Source organism: Coregonus lavaretus, assembly GCF_964263955.1.
Source record: "Coregonus lavaretus genome assembly, chromosome: 8".
Classification (NCBI taxonomy): Eukaryota; Metazoa; Chordata; class Actinopteri; order Salmoniformes; family Salmonidae; genus Coregonus; species Coregonus lavaretus.
Window position 1 is genome coordinate 33,363,814 of NC_139995.1, and position 17,046 is coordinate 33,380,859.

The window sequence follows — 17,046 nt, forward strand, 5'->3', positions numbered from 1 at the left end:
TGACGTGTACCTATGATGAAAATTACAGGCCTCTCTCATCTTTTTAAGTGGGAGAACTTGCACAATTGGTGGCTGACTAAATACTTTTTTCCCCCACTGTATACAATGTACCGCTGCCAGCATGGGTTCAAATCCGACCCACTTCTCTTTCAGCACTCTCACGTCTACCTTTCACCTCTATCTAATAAACATACAAAATATTTACGAAAATATAAAAAAAGAACATTCATTCATTGGCAATCTAGGAGCCAAAATGTTGTACACTTAGTTTTCACCTCACTTCTTTTCCTGGGGCCGCACACCGTCTATGCTGCGCTAGAGCACCTTAGGCGCTCTACTGGGTGGCTGGCTGAGTCGGCTGGGACTTTACTTTCATAAGTAAGTCTTGTCCGAGACAGAATGGACCATAGGACAGGAGAGAATAAACCATAGGACAGGAGCCCATCTCCTGTATCTATAGCGTGAGGCAGCTTGTTGTACAAGTACACCCCTTTGACAGAACACTAGTGTGTCGCAGGGCCTCACCCCCAAACCATCTCCTTCATTTTTTTTGTATTTGGTATGACTTGACTGGGTATCGAACCACCAACCTTCCAATCCCAGAGCAGACACTGAGTTGGTGTTTAAGTTTTATACCATTTTGTTTTGAACTCCGCTTAAAACCAACTGACTCATATGAAGCGAGTAAAAGATTGGAACGCAAGGTGGATGTGCTATCTCTTGGAGCCTTGCTGAATAGATGTTCCTGCTATAAGGACTAATTTAGCCAATGCCTCTAAATATAACCTAGTATTAGTGCATTTCAATATATCAACTTACCCGTCCAGGACAGGCAGTGGAGAGCTTGTGGAGAGACTGAGCTAGCAGGATCTTGGGGTTGCTGACAGCATCTCCGATGGGGTCGTGCTCCTTCTTCCCAGCAAAGGCCAGCTGGGAGAAAGCCGTCTGGTAACCAGGCGTGTCCTCAATGTCAATGAAGTGCTCGTCGTCAGGAATGCTGTCATCCTCTGGTAGCTCAAACAGACCAATCAGGGCCTGGAGCAGGGGGGTCCTAAAAAATAAACAATTTAGCAGACCATTAATTTACTAGAACCACTGAAAAGCGCGATAATACTCCAGGACTATTTCTCACCAGAGTTTGGTGTACTCTGTGTCCATCATTGCAGGGCACTCAGTGAGGATCTTGGTGATGCCCACGGCACAGATCTTCTTCTCCACTGGGCCAGACACCTTCTGCACCTCTGGAATGACTATCTTCTCCAGCACCATGCCAAACATCCTACAAGAGAGGAGACACAGTACTGAGAATACCTTTCCGCCTGGCTAATATGTTAATTAAGGACTATGATTAAACTTGCAGGCTCATCCTTTCACACTCACACAATTGAAGTCGGAAGTTTACATACACCTTAGCCAAATACATTTAAACTCAGTTTTTCACAATTCCTGACATTTAATCCTAGTAAAAATTCCCTGTCTCAGTTAGGATCACCACTTTATTTAAAGAATGTGAAATGTCAGAATAATAGTAGAGTGATTTATTTTAGCTTTTATTTCTTTCATCACATTCCCAGTGGGTCAGAAGTTTACATACACTCAATTAGTATTTGGTAGCATTTCACTTAAATAGTTTAACTTGGGTCAACGTTTCGGGTAGCCTTCCACAATAAGTTGGGTGAATTTTGGCCCATCCTGACAGAGCTGGTGTAACTGAGTCAGGTTTGTAGGCCTCCTTGCTCGCACACACTTTTTCAGTTCTGCCCACAAATATCTATTTTTTTTGTCATTTAGCAGACGCTCTTATCCAGAGCAACTTACAGGAGCAATTAGGGTTAAGTGCCTTGCTCAAGGGCACAGACAGATTTTTCACCTAGTCGGCAAATGTTCTATAGGATTGAGGTCAGGGCTTTGTGATGGCCACTCCAATACCTTGGCTTTGTTGTCCTTAAGCCATTTTGCCACAACTTTGGAAGTATGCTTGAGGTCATTGTCCATTTGGAAGACCCATTTGCGACCAAGCTTTAACTTCCTGACTAATGTCTTGAGATGTTGCTTCAATATATCCACATAATTTTCCTTCCTCGTGATGTCATCTATTTTGTGAAGTGCACCAGTCCCTCCTGCAGCAAAGCACCGCCACAGCATGATGCTGCCACCCCCGTACTTCACGGTTGGGATGGTGTTCTTCGGCTTGCAAGCATCCCCCTTTTTCCTCCAAACATAACGATGGTCATTATGGCCAAACAGTTCTATTTTTGTTTCATCAGACCAGAGGACATTTCTCAAAAATGTACAATCTTTGTCCCCATGTGCAGATGCAAACCGTAGTCTGGCTTTTTTATGGCAGTTTTGGAGCAGTGGCTTCTTCCTTGCTGAGCGGCCTATCAGGTTATGTCGATATAGGACTCGTTTTACTGTGGATATAGATACTTTTGTACCCGTTTCCTCCAGCATCTTCACAAGGTCCTTTGCTGTTCTGGGATTGATTTGCACTTTTTCCAAGCTGTTTAAAGGCACAGTCAACTTAGTGTATGTAAACTTCTGACCCACTGGAATTGTGATACAGTGAATTTTAAGTGAAATAATCTGTCTGTAAACAATTGTTGGAAAAATTACTTGTGTCATGCACAAAGTAGATGTCCTAACCGACTTGCAAAAACTATAGTTTGTTAACAAGAAATGTGTGGAGTGGTTGAAAAATGAGTTTTAATGACTCCAACCTAAGTGTATGTAAACTCCTGACTTCAACTGTACATATACACACATATACATTACACACATACAGTAAAGCATGTAGAGGTCTGTAATTTTTATCATAGGTACACTTCAACTGTGAGAGACAGAATCTAAAACAAAAATCCAGAAAATCATATTGTATGATTTTGAAGTAATTGATTTGCATTTTATTGCATGACTTAAGGCAGGGTTCTTCAATTCCGGTCCTGGAGGGCCAAAACACTTCTGTTTTTTATTTCTACCTGGTAGTTATTGCACTCACCTGGTGTCCCAGGTCTGAATTAGCCCCTGATTAGAAGGAGAGGATGAAAAACAGAGGTGTTTCGGCCCTCCAGGACCGGAATTGAAGAACCCTGACATAAGTATTTGATACATCAGAAAAGCAGAACTTAATATTTGGTACAGAAACCTTCGTTTGCAATTACAGAGATCATACGTTTCCTGTAGGTCTTGACCTGGTTTGCACACACTGCAGCAGGGATTATGGCCCACTCCTCCATACAGACCTTCTCCAGATCCTTCAGGTTTCGGGGCTGTCGCTGGGCAATACGTACTTTCAGCTCCCTCCAAAGATGTTCTATTGGGTTCAGGTCTGGACACTGGCTAGGCCACTCCAGGACCTTGAGATGCTTCTTACGGAGCCACTCCTTAGTTGCCCTGGCTGTGTGTTTTGGGTCGTTGTCATGCTGGAAGACCCAGCCACGACTCATCTTCAATGCTCTTACTGAGGGAAGGAGGTTGTTGGCCAAGATCTCGCGATACATGGCCCCATCCATCCTCCCCTCAATACGGTGCAGTCGTCCTGTCCCCTTTGCAGAAAAGCATCCCCAAAGAATGATGTTTCCACCTCCATGCTTCACGGTTGGGATGGTGTTCTTGGGGTTGTACTCATCCTTCTTCTTCCTCCAAACACGGCGAGTGGAGTTTAGACCAAAAAGCTCTATTTTTGTCTCATCAGACCACATGCCCTTCTCCCATTCCTCCTCTGGATCATCCAGATTGTCATTGGCAAACTTCAGATGGGCCTGGACATGCGCTGGCTTGAGCAGGGGGACCTTGCGTGCGCTGCAGGATTTTAATCCATGACGGCGTAGTGTGTTACTAATGGTTTTCTTTGAGACTGTGGTCCCAGCTCACTTCAGGTCATTGACCAGGTACTGCCGTGTAGTTCTGGGCTGATCCCTCACCTTCCTCATGATCATTGATGCCCCACGAGGTGAGATCTTACATGGAGCCCCAGACTGAGGGTGATTGACCGTCATCTTGAACTTCTTCCATTTTCTAATAATTGCGCCAACAGTTGTTGCCTTCTCACCAAGCTGCTTGCCTATTGTCCTGTAGCCCATCCCAGCCTTGTGCAGGTCTACAATTTTATCCCTGATTTCCTTACACAGCTCTCTGGTCTTGGCCATTGTGGAGAGGTTGGAGTCTGTTTGATTGAGTGTGTGGACAGGTGTCTTTCATACAGGTAACAAGTTCAAACAGGTGCAGTTAATACAGATAATGAGTGGAGAACAGGAGGGCTTCTTAAAGAAAAACGAACAGGTCTGTGAGAGCCGTAATTCTTACTGGTTGGTAGGTGATCAAATACTTATGTCATGCAATAAAATGCAAATTAATTACTTAAAAATCATTAAATGTGATTTTCTGGATTTTTGTTTTAGATTCCGTCTCTCACAGTTGAAGTGTACCTATGATAGAAATTACAGACCTTTACATGCTTTGTAAGTAGGAAAACCTGCAAAATCGTCAGTGTATCAAATACTTGTTCTCCCCACTGTGTGTATATACACTGCTCAAAAAAAAGGGAACACTAAAATAACACATCCTAGATCTGAATGAAATAAATAATCTTATTAAATACTTTTTTCTTTACATAGTTGAATGTGCTGACGACAAAATCACACAAAAATTATCAATGGAAATCAAATGTATCAACCCATGGAGGTCTGGATTTGGAGTCACCCTCAAAATTAAAGTGGAAAACCACACTACAGGCTGATCCAACTTTGATGTAATGTCCTTAAAACAAGTCAAAATGAGGCTCAGTAGTGTGTGTGGCCTCCACGTGCCTGTATGACCTCCCTACAACGCCTGGGTATGCTCCTGATGAGGTGGCGGATGGTCTCCTGAGGGATCTCCTCCCAGACCTGGACTAAAGCATCCGCCAACTCCTGGACAGTCTGTGGTGCAACGTGGCGTTGGTGGATGGAGCGAGACATGATGTCCCAGATGTGCTCAATTGGATTCAGGTCTGGGGAACGGGCGGGCCAGTCCATAGCATCAATGCCTTCCTCTTGCAGGAACTGCTGACACACTCCAGCCACATGAGGTCTAGCATTGTCTAGCATTAGGAGGAACCCAGGGCCAACCGCACCAGCATATGGTCTCACAAGGGGTCTGAGGATCTCATCTCGGTACCTAATGGCAGTCAGGCTACCTCTGGCGAGCACATGGAGGGCTGTGCGGCCCCCCAAAGAAATGCCACCCCACACCATGACTGACCCACCGCCAAACCGGTCATGCTGGAGGATGTTGCAGGCAGCAGAACGTTCTCCACGGCGTCTCCAGACTCTGTCACGTCTGTCACATGTGCTCAGTGTGAACCTGCTTTCATCTGTGACGAGCACAGGGCGCCAGTGGCGAATTTGCCAATCTTGGTGTTCTCTGGCAAATGCCAAACGTCCTGCACGGTGTTGGGCTGTAAGCACAACCCCCACCTGTGGACGTCGGGCCCTCATACCACCCTCATGGAGTCTGTTTCTGATCGTTTGAGCAGACACATGCACATTTGTGGCCTGCTGGAGGTCATTTTGCAGGGCTCTGGCAGTGCTCCTCCTGCTCCTCCTTGCACAAAGGCGGAGGTAGCAGTCCTTCTGCTGGGTTGTTGCCCTCCTACGGCCTCCTCCACGTCTCCTGATGTACTGGCCTGTCTCCTGGTAGTGCCTCCATGCTCTGGACACTACGCTGACAGACACAGCAAACCTTCTTGCCACAGCTCGCATTGACGTGCCATCCTGGATGAGCTGCACTACCTGAGCCACTTGTGTGGGTTGTAGACTCCGTCTCATGCTACCACTAGAGTGAAAGCACCGCCAGTATTCAAAAGTGACCAAAACATCAGCCAGGAAGCATAGGAACTGAGAAGTGGTCTGTGGTCACCACCTGCAAAACCTGTCCTTTATTGGGGGTGTCTTGCTAATTGCCTATAATTTCCACCCGTTGTCTATTCCATTTGCACAACAGCATGTGAAATGTATTGTCAATCAGTGTTGCTTCCTAAGTGGACAGTTTGATTTCACAGAAGTGTGATTGACTTGGAATTATAGTGATGTTTAATTGTTCCCTTTATTTTTTTGAGCAGTATATATATATATATATATATACATACATAACCATTCAAAAGTTTGGGGTCACTTCGAAATGTCCTTGTTTTCGAAAGAAAAGCCATTTTTTGTCCATTAAAATAACATCAAATTGATCAGAAACACAGTGTAGGCTGATTTTTAATGGAATCTACATAGGCGTACAGATGCCCATTATCAGCAACCATCAGTCCTGTGTTCCAATGGCACGTTGTGTTTGCTAATCCAAGTTTATCATTTTAGAAAGGCTAATTGATCATTAGAAAACCCTTTTGCAATTATGTTAGCACAGCTGAAAACTGTTGTGCTGATTAAAGAAGCAATAAAACTGGCCTTCTTGAGACTAGTTGAGTATCTGGAGCATCAGCAATTGTGGGTTTGATTACAGGCTCAAAATGGCTAGAAACAAAGAACTTTCTTCTGAAACTCGTCATATTCTTGACTGAGAAATGAAGGCTATTCCATGAAAGAAATTGCCAAGAAACTGAAGATCTCGTACAACGCTGTGTACTACTCCCTTCACAGAACAGCACAAACTAGCTCTAACCAGAGTAGAAAGAGGAGTGGGAGGCCCCGGTGCACAACTGAACAAGAGGACAAATACATTAGTGTCTAGTTTGAGAAACAGGCGCCTCACAGGTCCTCAACTGGCAGCTTCATTAAATAGTACCCGCAAAACACCAGTCTCAACGTCAACAGTGAAGAGGCGACTCTGGGATGCTGACCTTCTAGGTAGAGTTGCAAAGAAAAAGCCATATCTCAGACTGCCCATCTTAATCTTTTATTTTTATTGCCCAGTCTGAGATATGGCTTTTTCTTTGCAACTCTGCCTAGAAGGTCATCTCTGCCTAGCCCTCACCCTCCGATCCAAAAGGTCCCAGACGTGCTCAATGGGATTGAGATCTGGGCTCTTTGCTGGTCATGGCAGAACACTGACATTACTGTCTTGCAGGAAATCACGCACATAATGAGCAGTATGGCTGGTGGCATTGTCATGCTGGAGGGTCATGTCAGGATGAGCCTGCAGGAAGTGTACCAAGAGGGAGGAGGATGTCTTCCCTGTAACGCACAGCATTGAGATTGCCTGCAATGACAACAAGCGCAGCCCGATGATGCTGTGACACACCGCCCCAGACCATGACAGACCCTCCACCTCCAAATCGATACCGCTCCAGAGTACAGGCCTTGGTGTAACGCTCATTCCTTCAACGATAAACGCGAATCCAACCATCATCCCTGGTGAGACAAAACCGCGACTCGTCATTGAAGAACACTTTTTGCTGGGTTTGTGCTGTTGTGGAAAATAATCACTATACTTTATTAAAAATCAAGATCTTTCAGAGTTTTTGTAGAATCAAGAATGACTATTACAATTTTAATAAAGCCAGGCTAATCTGCAGATTAAGGCCCCCTCTCTCGCGCTCTTCCCTAGCTATATAGTCTCCTTCACACATACCCTAGCTTAAAATCTCTCCCTCTTCAGTTTCCCGCTCCGCCCACTTCCTTTGTCTATGATGGCGGCTAAATTCGACTTTCATTCAGTTCAGAATCAATAGTAATACAATCAATCCCTCATCTTGCAAAAACACTCTTGTTTAGTTCAAACACTGTTCAACCCTGCCTCTCCCGGGCTTGACCTGAAGACTGATTGTTGAACATGACAGGTCCATACTTAAATCTTACAAACATACACAAACCCCACCCCATCCTGCTGTAATCAATCAAGAAGATAGCCAAGGAGAGACAAAGGTTTAGCTTGAACTCTGTTCAACCCTGGCCACTTATTCCACTTTGTTTGAGAGAAGCAAAAGGCCACAGTCTGCTTCCAGTCACTGATAACGTAGGACAGCCATGGATTTAAGTAAGAGCGAGTAATTTGACCCTAGGTCAGATTCCCACTTTACCCACACACACACAGTAAAATGACCCAATTAAGTTCCTGGCCCAGCAACAAAGAATTCTAACTATGTTCATGATTACCCCAGTTTTATCTCATAGTCCATTAAAAAACATCCATCAGTGCCCATAGGCGATGTTTTTGCCGGTGATGTCTAGTGAGGACCTGGCTTACAACAGGCCTACAAGCCCTCAGTTCAGCCTCTCTGAGCATATTGCGGACAGTCTGAGAACTGATGGAGGGATTGTGCGTTCCTGGTGTAACTCGGGCAGTTGTTGTTGCCATCCTGTACATGTCCCACAGGTGTGATGTTCGGATGTACCGATCCTGTGCAGGTGTTATTACACGTGGTCTGCCACTGCAAGGATGATCAGCGTCCGTCCGGTCTCCCTGTAGCGCTGTCTTAGGCGTCTCACAGTAAGGATATTGCAATTTATTTCCCTGGCCAAATCTGCAGTCATTATGCCTCCTTTCCGCTTGCCTAAGGCACGTTCATGCAGATGAGCAGGGACCCTGGGCATCTTTCTGTTGGTGTTTTTCCAGAGTCAGTAGAAAGGCCTCTTTAGTGTACTAAGTTTTCATTCCTGTGACCTTAATTGCCTACCGTCTGTAAGCTGTTAGTGTCTTAACGACCATTCCACAGGTGCATGTTCCACACATACATATAATATATACACACACACGTATGTATGTATACATACACGTGTGTGTATATGTATATTTATTTGTGTGTGTGTGTGTAATATATATATATATATATATATATATATATATATATATATATATATATATATATATATATACACACACACACACACACACACACACACACACACACGTATATATGTATATATATGTACAGTGAGGGGGAAAAAAGTATTTGATCCCCTGCTGATTTTGTACGTTTGCCCACTGACAAAGACATGATCAGTCTATAATTTTAATGGTAGGTTTATTTGAACAGTGAGAGACAGAATAACAACAAAATAATCCAGAAAAACGCATGTCAAAAATGTTATAAATGGATTTGCATTTTAATGAGGGAAATAAGTATTTGACCCCTCTGCAAAACATGACTTAGTACTTGGTGGCAAAACCCTTGTTGGCAATCACAGAGGTCAGACGTTTCTTGTAGTTGGCCACCAGGTTTGCACACATCTCAGGGGGGATTTTATCCCACTCCTCTTTGCAGATCTTCTCCAAGTCATTAAGGTTTTGAGGCTGACGTTTGGCAAGTCGAACCTTCAGCTCCCTCCACAGATTTCTATGGGATTAAGGTCTGGAGACTGGCTAGGCCACTCCAGGACCTTAATGTGCTTCTTCTTGAGCCACTCCTTTGTTGCCTTGGCCGTGTGTTTTGGGTCATTGTCATGCTGGAATACCCATCCACGACCCATTTTCAATGCCCTGGCTGAGGGAAGGAGGTTCTCACCCAAGAGTTGACGGTACATGGCCCCGTCCATCGTCCCTTTGATGCGGTGAAGTTGTCCTGTCCCCTTTCCCCCAAAGCATAATGTTTCCACCTCCATGTTTGACGGTGGGGATAGGGTTCTTGGGGTCATAGGCAGCATTCCTCCTCCTCCAAACACGGCGAGTTGAGTTGATGCCAAAGAGCTCCATTTGTCTCATCTGACCACAACACTTTCACCCAGATCTCCTCTGAATCATTCAGATGTTCATTGGCAAACTTCAGACGGGCATGTATATGTGCTTTCTTGAGCAGGGGGACCATACGGGATTACAGTCCTTCACGGCGTAGTGTGTTACCAATTGTTTTCTTGGTGACTATGGTCCCAGCTGCCTTGAGATCATTGACAAGATCCTCCCGTGTAGTTCTGGGCTGATTCCTCACCGTTCTCATGATCATTGCAACTCCACGAGGTGAGATCTTGCATGGAGCACCAGGCCGAGGGAGATTGACAGTTATTTTGTGTTTCTTCCATTTGCGAATAATCGCACAAACTGTTGTCACCTTCTCACCAAGCTGCTTGGTGATGGTCTTGTAGCCCATTCCAGCCTTGTGTAGGTCTACAATCTTGTCCCTGACATCCTTGGAGAACTCTTTGGTCTTGGCCATGGGGCAGAGTTTGGAATCTGATTGATTGCTTCTGTGGACAGTTGTCTTTTATACAGGTAACAAGATGAGATTAGGAGCACTCCCATTAAGAGTGTGCTCCTAATCTCAGCTCGTTACCTGTATAAAAGACACCTGGGAGCCAGAAATCTTTCTGATTGAGAGGGGGTCAAATACTTATTTCCCTCATTAAAATGCAAATCAATTTATAACATTTTTGACATGCGTTTGTCTGGATATTTTTGTTGTTATTGTCTCTCACTGTTCAAAGAAACCTACCAATAAAATTAGACTGATCATTTCTTTGTCAGTGGGCAAAATCAGCAGGGGATCAAATACTTTTTTCCCCTCACTGTATATATACACACATATATACATTTGTGTGTGTGTGTGTGTGTGTGTGTGTGTGTAATATATATTACACACACATAGTTCAAGTCATTTTTCAACCACTCCACAAATTTCTTGTTAACAAACTATAGTTTTGGCAAGTCGGTTAGGACATCACTTTGTGCATGACACAAGTAATTTTTCCAACAATTGTTTGTTTACAGACAGATTATTTCACTGTATCACAATTCCAGTGGGTCAGAAGTTCACATACACTAAGTTGACTGTGCCTTTAAACAGCTTGGGAAATTCCAGAAAATTATTGGAGGTGTACCTACGGATGTATTTCAAGGCCTACCTTCAACTTCAGTGCCTCTTTTCTTGACATTGTGGGAATATCAAAAGAAATCAGCCAAAACAGGAAAAAAAAATGGTAGACCTCCACAAGTCTGGTTCATCCTTGGGAGCAATTTCCAAACACCTGAAGGTACCACGTTCATCTGTACAAACAATAGTACTCAAGTATAAACACCATGGGAACACGAAGCTGTCATACCGCTAAGGAAGGAGACGCGTTCTGTCTCCTAGAGATGAACGTACTTTGTTGCGAAAAGTGCAAATCAATCCCAGAACAGCAAAGGACCTTGTGAAGATGCTGGAGGAAACAGGTACAAAAGTATCTATATCCACAGTAAAACGAGTCCTATATCGACATAACCTGAAAGGCCGCTCAGCAAGGAAGAAGCAACCGCTCCAAAACCGCCATAAAAAAGCCAGACTACGGTTTGCAACTGCACATGGGGACAAAGATTGTACTTTTTGGAGAAATGTCCTCTGGTCTGATGAAACAAAAATAAAAAACTGTTTGGCCATAATGACCATCATTACGTTTGGAGGAAATAGGGGGATGCTTGCAAGCTGAAGAACACCATCCCAACCGTGAAGCACGGGGGTGGCAGCATCATACTGTGGGGGTGCTTTGCTGCAGGAGGGACTGGTGCACTTCACAAAATAGATGGCATCATGAGGAAGGAAAATGATGTGGATATATTGAAGCACCATCAAGACATTGGTCAGGAAGTTAAAGCTTGGTCGCAAATGGGTCTTCCAAATGGACAATGACCCCAAGCATACTTCCAAAGTTGTGGCAAAATGGCTTAAGGACAACAAAGTCAAGGTATTGGAATGGCCATCACAAAGCCCTGACCTCAATCCTATAGAACATTTGTGGGCAGAACTGAAAAAGTGTGTGCGAGCAAGGAGGCCTACAAACCTGACTCAGTTACACCAGCTCTGTCGGGTGAATTTTGGCCCATTCCTCCTAACTTATTGTGGGAAGCTTGTGGAAGGCTACCCGAAACGTTTGACCCAAGTTAAACAATTTAAAGGCAATGCTACCAAATACTAATTGGGTGTATGTAAACTTCTGACCCACTGGGAATGTGATGAAAGAAATAAAAGCTGAAATAAATCACTCTCTACTATTATTCTGACATTTCACATTCTTAAAATAAAGTGGTGATCCTAACTGACCTAAGACATGGAATTTTTACTAGGATTAAATGTCAGGAATTGTGAAAAACTGAGTTTAAATGTATATGGGTAAAGGTGTACATAAATTTCTGACTTCAACTGTATATATATATATATATATATATACACACATACAGTGGGGAAAAAAAGTATTTAGTCAGCCACCAATTGTGCAAGTTCTCCCACTTAAAAAGATGAGAGAGGCCTGTAATTTTCATCATTGGGACACGTCAACTATGACAGACAAAATGAGGAAAAAAAATCCAGAAAATCACATTGTAGGATTTTTAATGAATTTATTTGCAAATGATGGAAAATAAGTATTTGGTCAATAACAAAAGTTTCTCAATACTTTGTTATATACCCTTTGTTGGCAATGACACAGGTCAAAGGTTTTCACACACTGTTGCTGGTATTTTGCCCCATTCCTCCATGCAGATCTCCTCTAGAGCAGTGATGTTTTGGGGCTGTCGCTGGGCAACACAGACTTTCAACTCCCTCCAAAGATTTTCTATGGGGTTGAGATCTGGAGACTGGCTAGGCCACTCCAGGACCTTGAAATGCTTCTTACGAAGCCACTCCTTCGTTGCCCGGGCGGTGTGTTTGGGATCATTGTCATGCTGAAAGACCCAGCCACGTTTCATCTTCAATGCCCTTGCTGATGGAAGGAGGTTCACTCAAAATCTCACAATACATGGCCCCATTCATTCTTTCCTTTACACGGATCAGTCGTCCTGGTCCCTTTGCAGAAAAACAGCCCCAAAGCATGATGTTTCCACCCCCATGCTTCACAGTAGGTATGGTGTTCTTTGGATGCAACTCATCATTCTTTGTCCTCCAAACACGACGAGTTGAGTTACCACCAAAAAGTTATATTTTGGTTTCATCTGACCATATGACATTCTCCCAATCCTCTTCTGGATCATCCAAATGCACTCTAGCAAACTTCAGACGGGCCTGGACATGTACTGGCTTAAGCAGGGGGACACGTCTGGCACTGCAGGATTTGAGTCCCTGGCGGCGTAGTGTGTTACTGATGGTAGGCTTTGTTACTTTGGTCCCAGCTCTCTGCAGGTCATTCACTAGGTCCCCCCGTGTGGTTCTGGGATTTTTGCTCACCGTTCTTGTAATCATTTTGACCCCACGGGGTGAGATCTTGCGTGGAGCCCCAGATCGAGGGAGATTATCAGTGGTCTTGTATGTCTTCCATTTCCTAATAATTGCTCCCACAGTTGATTTCTTCAAACCAAGCTGCTTACCTATTGCAGACTCAGTCTTCCCAGCCTGGTGCAGGTCTACAATTTTGTTTCTGGTGTCCTTTGACAGCTCTTTGGTCTTGGCCACAGTGGAGTTTGGAGTGTGACTGTTTGAGGTTGTGGACAGGTGTCTTTTATACTGATAACAAGTTCAAACAGGTGCCATTAATACAGGTAACGAGTGGAGGACAGAGGAGCCTCTTAAAGAAGAAGTTACAGTCTGTGAGAGCCAGAAATCTTGCTTGTTTGTAGGTGACCAAATACTTATTTTCCACCATAATTTGCAAATAAATTCATTAAAAATCCTACAATGTGATTTTCTGAATTTTTTTCTCTCAATTTGTCTGTCATAGTTGACGTGTACCTATGATGAAAATTACAGGCCTCTCTCATCTTTTTAAGTGGGAGAACTTGCACAACTGGTGGCTGACTAAATACTTTTTTTCCCCACTGTGTGTGTGTGTGTGTGTGTGTGTGTGTGTGTGTGTGTGTGTGTGTGTGTGTATGTATGTATGTATATATATATATATATATATATATATATACACACATACACAACCATTCAAAAGTTCAGGGTCACTTAGAAATTAACCTTGTTTTCCCATGAAAACATACATGAAATGAGTTTGAATAGGAAATACAGCAAAATGCATTGGAAATGTAGTCATTGACAAGGTTAGAAATAATGATTTTTAATTGAAATAATAATTGTCCTTCAAACTTTGCTTTTGTAAAGAATCCTCCATTAGCTGCAATTACAGCCTTGCAGACCTTTGGCATTCTAGTTGTCAATTTGTTGAGGTAATCTGAAGAGATTTCACCCCATGCTTCCTGAATCACCTCCCACAAGTTGGATTGGCTTGATGGGCACTTCTTAAGTACCATACGGTCAAGCTGCTCCCACAACAGCTCAATAGGGTTGAGATCCGGTGACTGTGCTGGCCACTCCATTATAGACAGAATACCAGCTGACTGCTTCTTCCCTAAATAGTTATTGCATAGTTTGAAGCTGTGCTTTGGGTCATTGTCCTGTTGTAGGAGGAAATTGGCTCCAATCAAGCGCCGTCCACAGGGTATGGCATGGCGTGGCAAAATGGAGTGATAGCATTCCTTCTTCAAGACCCCTTTTACCCTGTACAAATCTCCCACTTTACCACCAAAGCACCCCCAGACCATCACATTGCCTCCACCATGCTTGACAGATGACATCAAGCACTCTACATCTTTTCATTTGGTCTGCGTCTCACAAATGTTATTCTTTGTGATCTGAACACCTCAAACTTCGATTAGTCTATCCATAACACTTTTTTTCCAATCTTCCTCTGTCCAGTGTCTGTGTTCTTTTGCCCATCTTAATCTTTTATTTTTATTGGCCAGTCTGAGACACAGATTTTTCTTTGCAACTGTCTAGAAGGTCAGCATCCCGGAGTCGCCTCTTCACTGTTGACGTTGAGACTGGTGTTTTGCGGCTACTATTTAATGAAGTTGCCATTTGAGGACCTGTGAGGAGTCTGTTTCTCAAACTAGACACTAACTATTTGTCCTCTTGTTCAGTTGTGCACAGGGGCCTTCCACTCCTCTTTCTACTCTGGTTAGAGCTAGTTTGCGCTGTTCTGTGAAGGGAGTAGCACACAGCGTTGTACGAGATCTTCAGTTTCTTGGCAATTTCTCGCATGGAATAGCCTTCATTTCTCAAAACAAGAATACTGACAAGTTTCAGAAGCAAGTTATTTGTTTCTGGCCATTTTGATTCTGTAATCGAACCCACAATTGCTGATGCTCCAGATACTCAACTAGTCTCAAGGCGGCCCGTTTTATTGCTTCTTTAAATCAGCACAACAGTTTTCAGCTGTGCCAACAATTGCAAAAGGGTTTTCTAATGATTAATTAGCCTTTTAAAATGATAAACTTGGATTAGCAAACACAATGTGCCATTGGAACACAGGACTGATGGTTGCTGATAATGAGCCTCTGTACACCTATGTAGATATTCCATTAAAAATCAGCCGTTTCCAGCTACAATAGCCATTTACAACATTAATGTCTACAATGTATTTCTGATCAATTTGATCTTATTTTAAATGGACAAAAAAGTATTTTCTTTTGAAAACAAGGACATTTCTAAATGACCCCAAACTTTTGAACGGTAGATATATATATATATATACATACACATACACACACACACAGTGGGGAGAACAAGTATTTGATACACTGCCGATTTCGCAGGTTTTCCTACTTACAAAGCATGTAGAGGTCTGTAATTTTTATCATAGGTACACTTCAACTGTAAGAGACTGAATCTACAATAAAAATCCAGAAAATCACATTGTATGATTTTTAAGTAATTAATTTGCATTTTATTGCATGACATAAGTATTTGATCACCTACAAACCAGTAAGAATTACGGCTCTCACAGACCTGTTAGTTTTTCTTTAAGAAGCCCTCCTGTTCTCCACTCATTACCTGTATTGACTGCACCTGTTTGAACTCGTTACCTGTATAAAAGACACCTGTCCACACACTCAAACAGACTCCAACCTCTCCACAATGGCCAAGACCAGAGAGCTGTGTAAGGACATCAGGGATAAAATTGTAGACCTGCAAAAGGCTGGGATGGGCTACAGGACAATAGGCAAGCAGCTTGGTGAGAAGGCAACAACTGTTGGCGCAATTATTCGAAAATTGAAGAAGTTCAAGATGACGGTCAATCACCCTCAGTCTGGGGCTCCATGTAAGATCTCACCTCGTGGGGAATCAATGATCATGAGGAAGGTGAGGGATCTGCCCAGAACTACACGTCAGGTCCTGGTCAATGACCTGAAGAGAGTTTGGACCACAGTCTCAAAGAAAACCATTAGTAACACACTACGCCGTCATGGATTAAAATCCTGCAGCGCACACAAGGTCCCCCTGCTCAAGCCAGCACATGTCAAGGCCCGTCTGAAGTTTGCCAATGACCATCTGGATGATCCAGAGGAGGAATGGGAGAAGGTCATGTGGTCTGATGAGACAAAAATAGAGCTTTTTGGTCTAAACTCCACTCGCCGTGTTTGGAGGAAGAAGAAGGATGAGTACATCCCCAAGAACATCATCCCAACCGTGAAGCATGGAGGTGGAAACATCATTCTTTGGGGATGCTTTTCTGCAAAGGGGACAGGACGACTGCACCGTATTGAGGGGAGGATGGATGGGGCCATGTATCGCGAGATCTTGGCCAACAACCTCCTTCCTTCAGTAAGAGCATTGAAGATGGGTCATGGCTGGGTCTTCCAGCATGACAACGACCCGAGACACACAGCCAGGGCAACTAAGGAGTGGCTCCGTAAGAAGCATCTCAAGGTCCTGGAGTGGCCTAACCAGTCTCCAGACCTGAACCCAATAGAAAATCTTTGGAGGGAGCTGAAAGTCCGTATTGCCCAGCGACAGCCCCGAAACCTGAAGGATCTGGAGAAGGTCTTGATGGAGGAGTGGGCCAAAATTCCTGCTGCAGTGTGTGCAAACCTGGTCTAGACCTACTGGAAACGTATGATCTCTGTAATTGCAAACAAAGGTTTCTGTACCAAATATTAAGTTCTGCTTTTCTGATGTATCAAATACTTATGTCATACAATAAAATGCAAATTAATTACTTAAAAATCATAATGTGATTTTCTGGATTTTTGTTTTAGATTCTGTCTCTCACAATTGAAGTGTACCTATGATAAAAAATTACAGACCTCTACATGCTTTGTAAGTAGGAAAACGGCAGTGTATCAAATACTTGTTCTCCCCACTGTATGTATGTATGTACAGTGGGGGGAAAAAGTATTTAGTCAGCCACCAATTGTGCAAGTTCTCCCACTTAAAAAGAT

The 17,046-nt window shown here is 43.5% G+C and overlaps 1 protein-coding gene across 2 annotated transcripts in view; it reads right to left on the bottom strand.

Annotated features, from left to right (window-relative positions):
- Positions 1 to 17,046, bottom strand: part of LOC311133232 (exportin-2) — a 33,825-nt gene that overhangs the window by 4,190 nt on the left and 12,589 nt on the right. For both annotated transcript variants that reach the window (XM_084166718.1, XM_084166719.1), the window contains 2 exons: positions 1,133 to 1,279; positions 820 to 1,051 (listed from right to left, as the gene is read on the bottom strand). In XM_084166718.1, the coding sequence (XP_084022844.1) occupies positions 820 to 1,051; positions 1,133 to 1,279 (379 nt within the window). The remainder of the gene's footprint in view (positions 1 to 819; positions 1,052 to 1,132; positions 1,280 to 17,046) is intronic.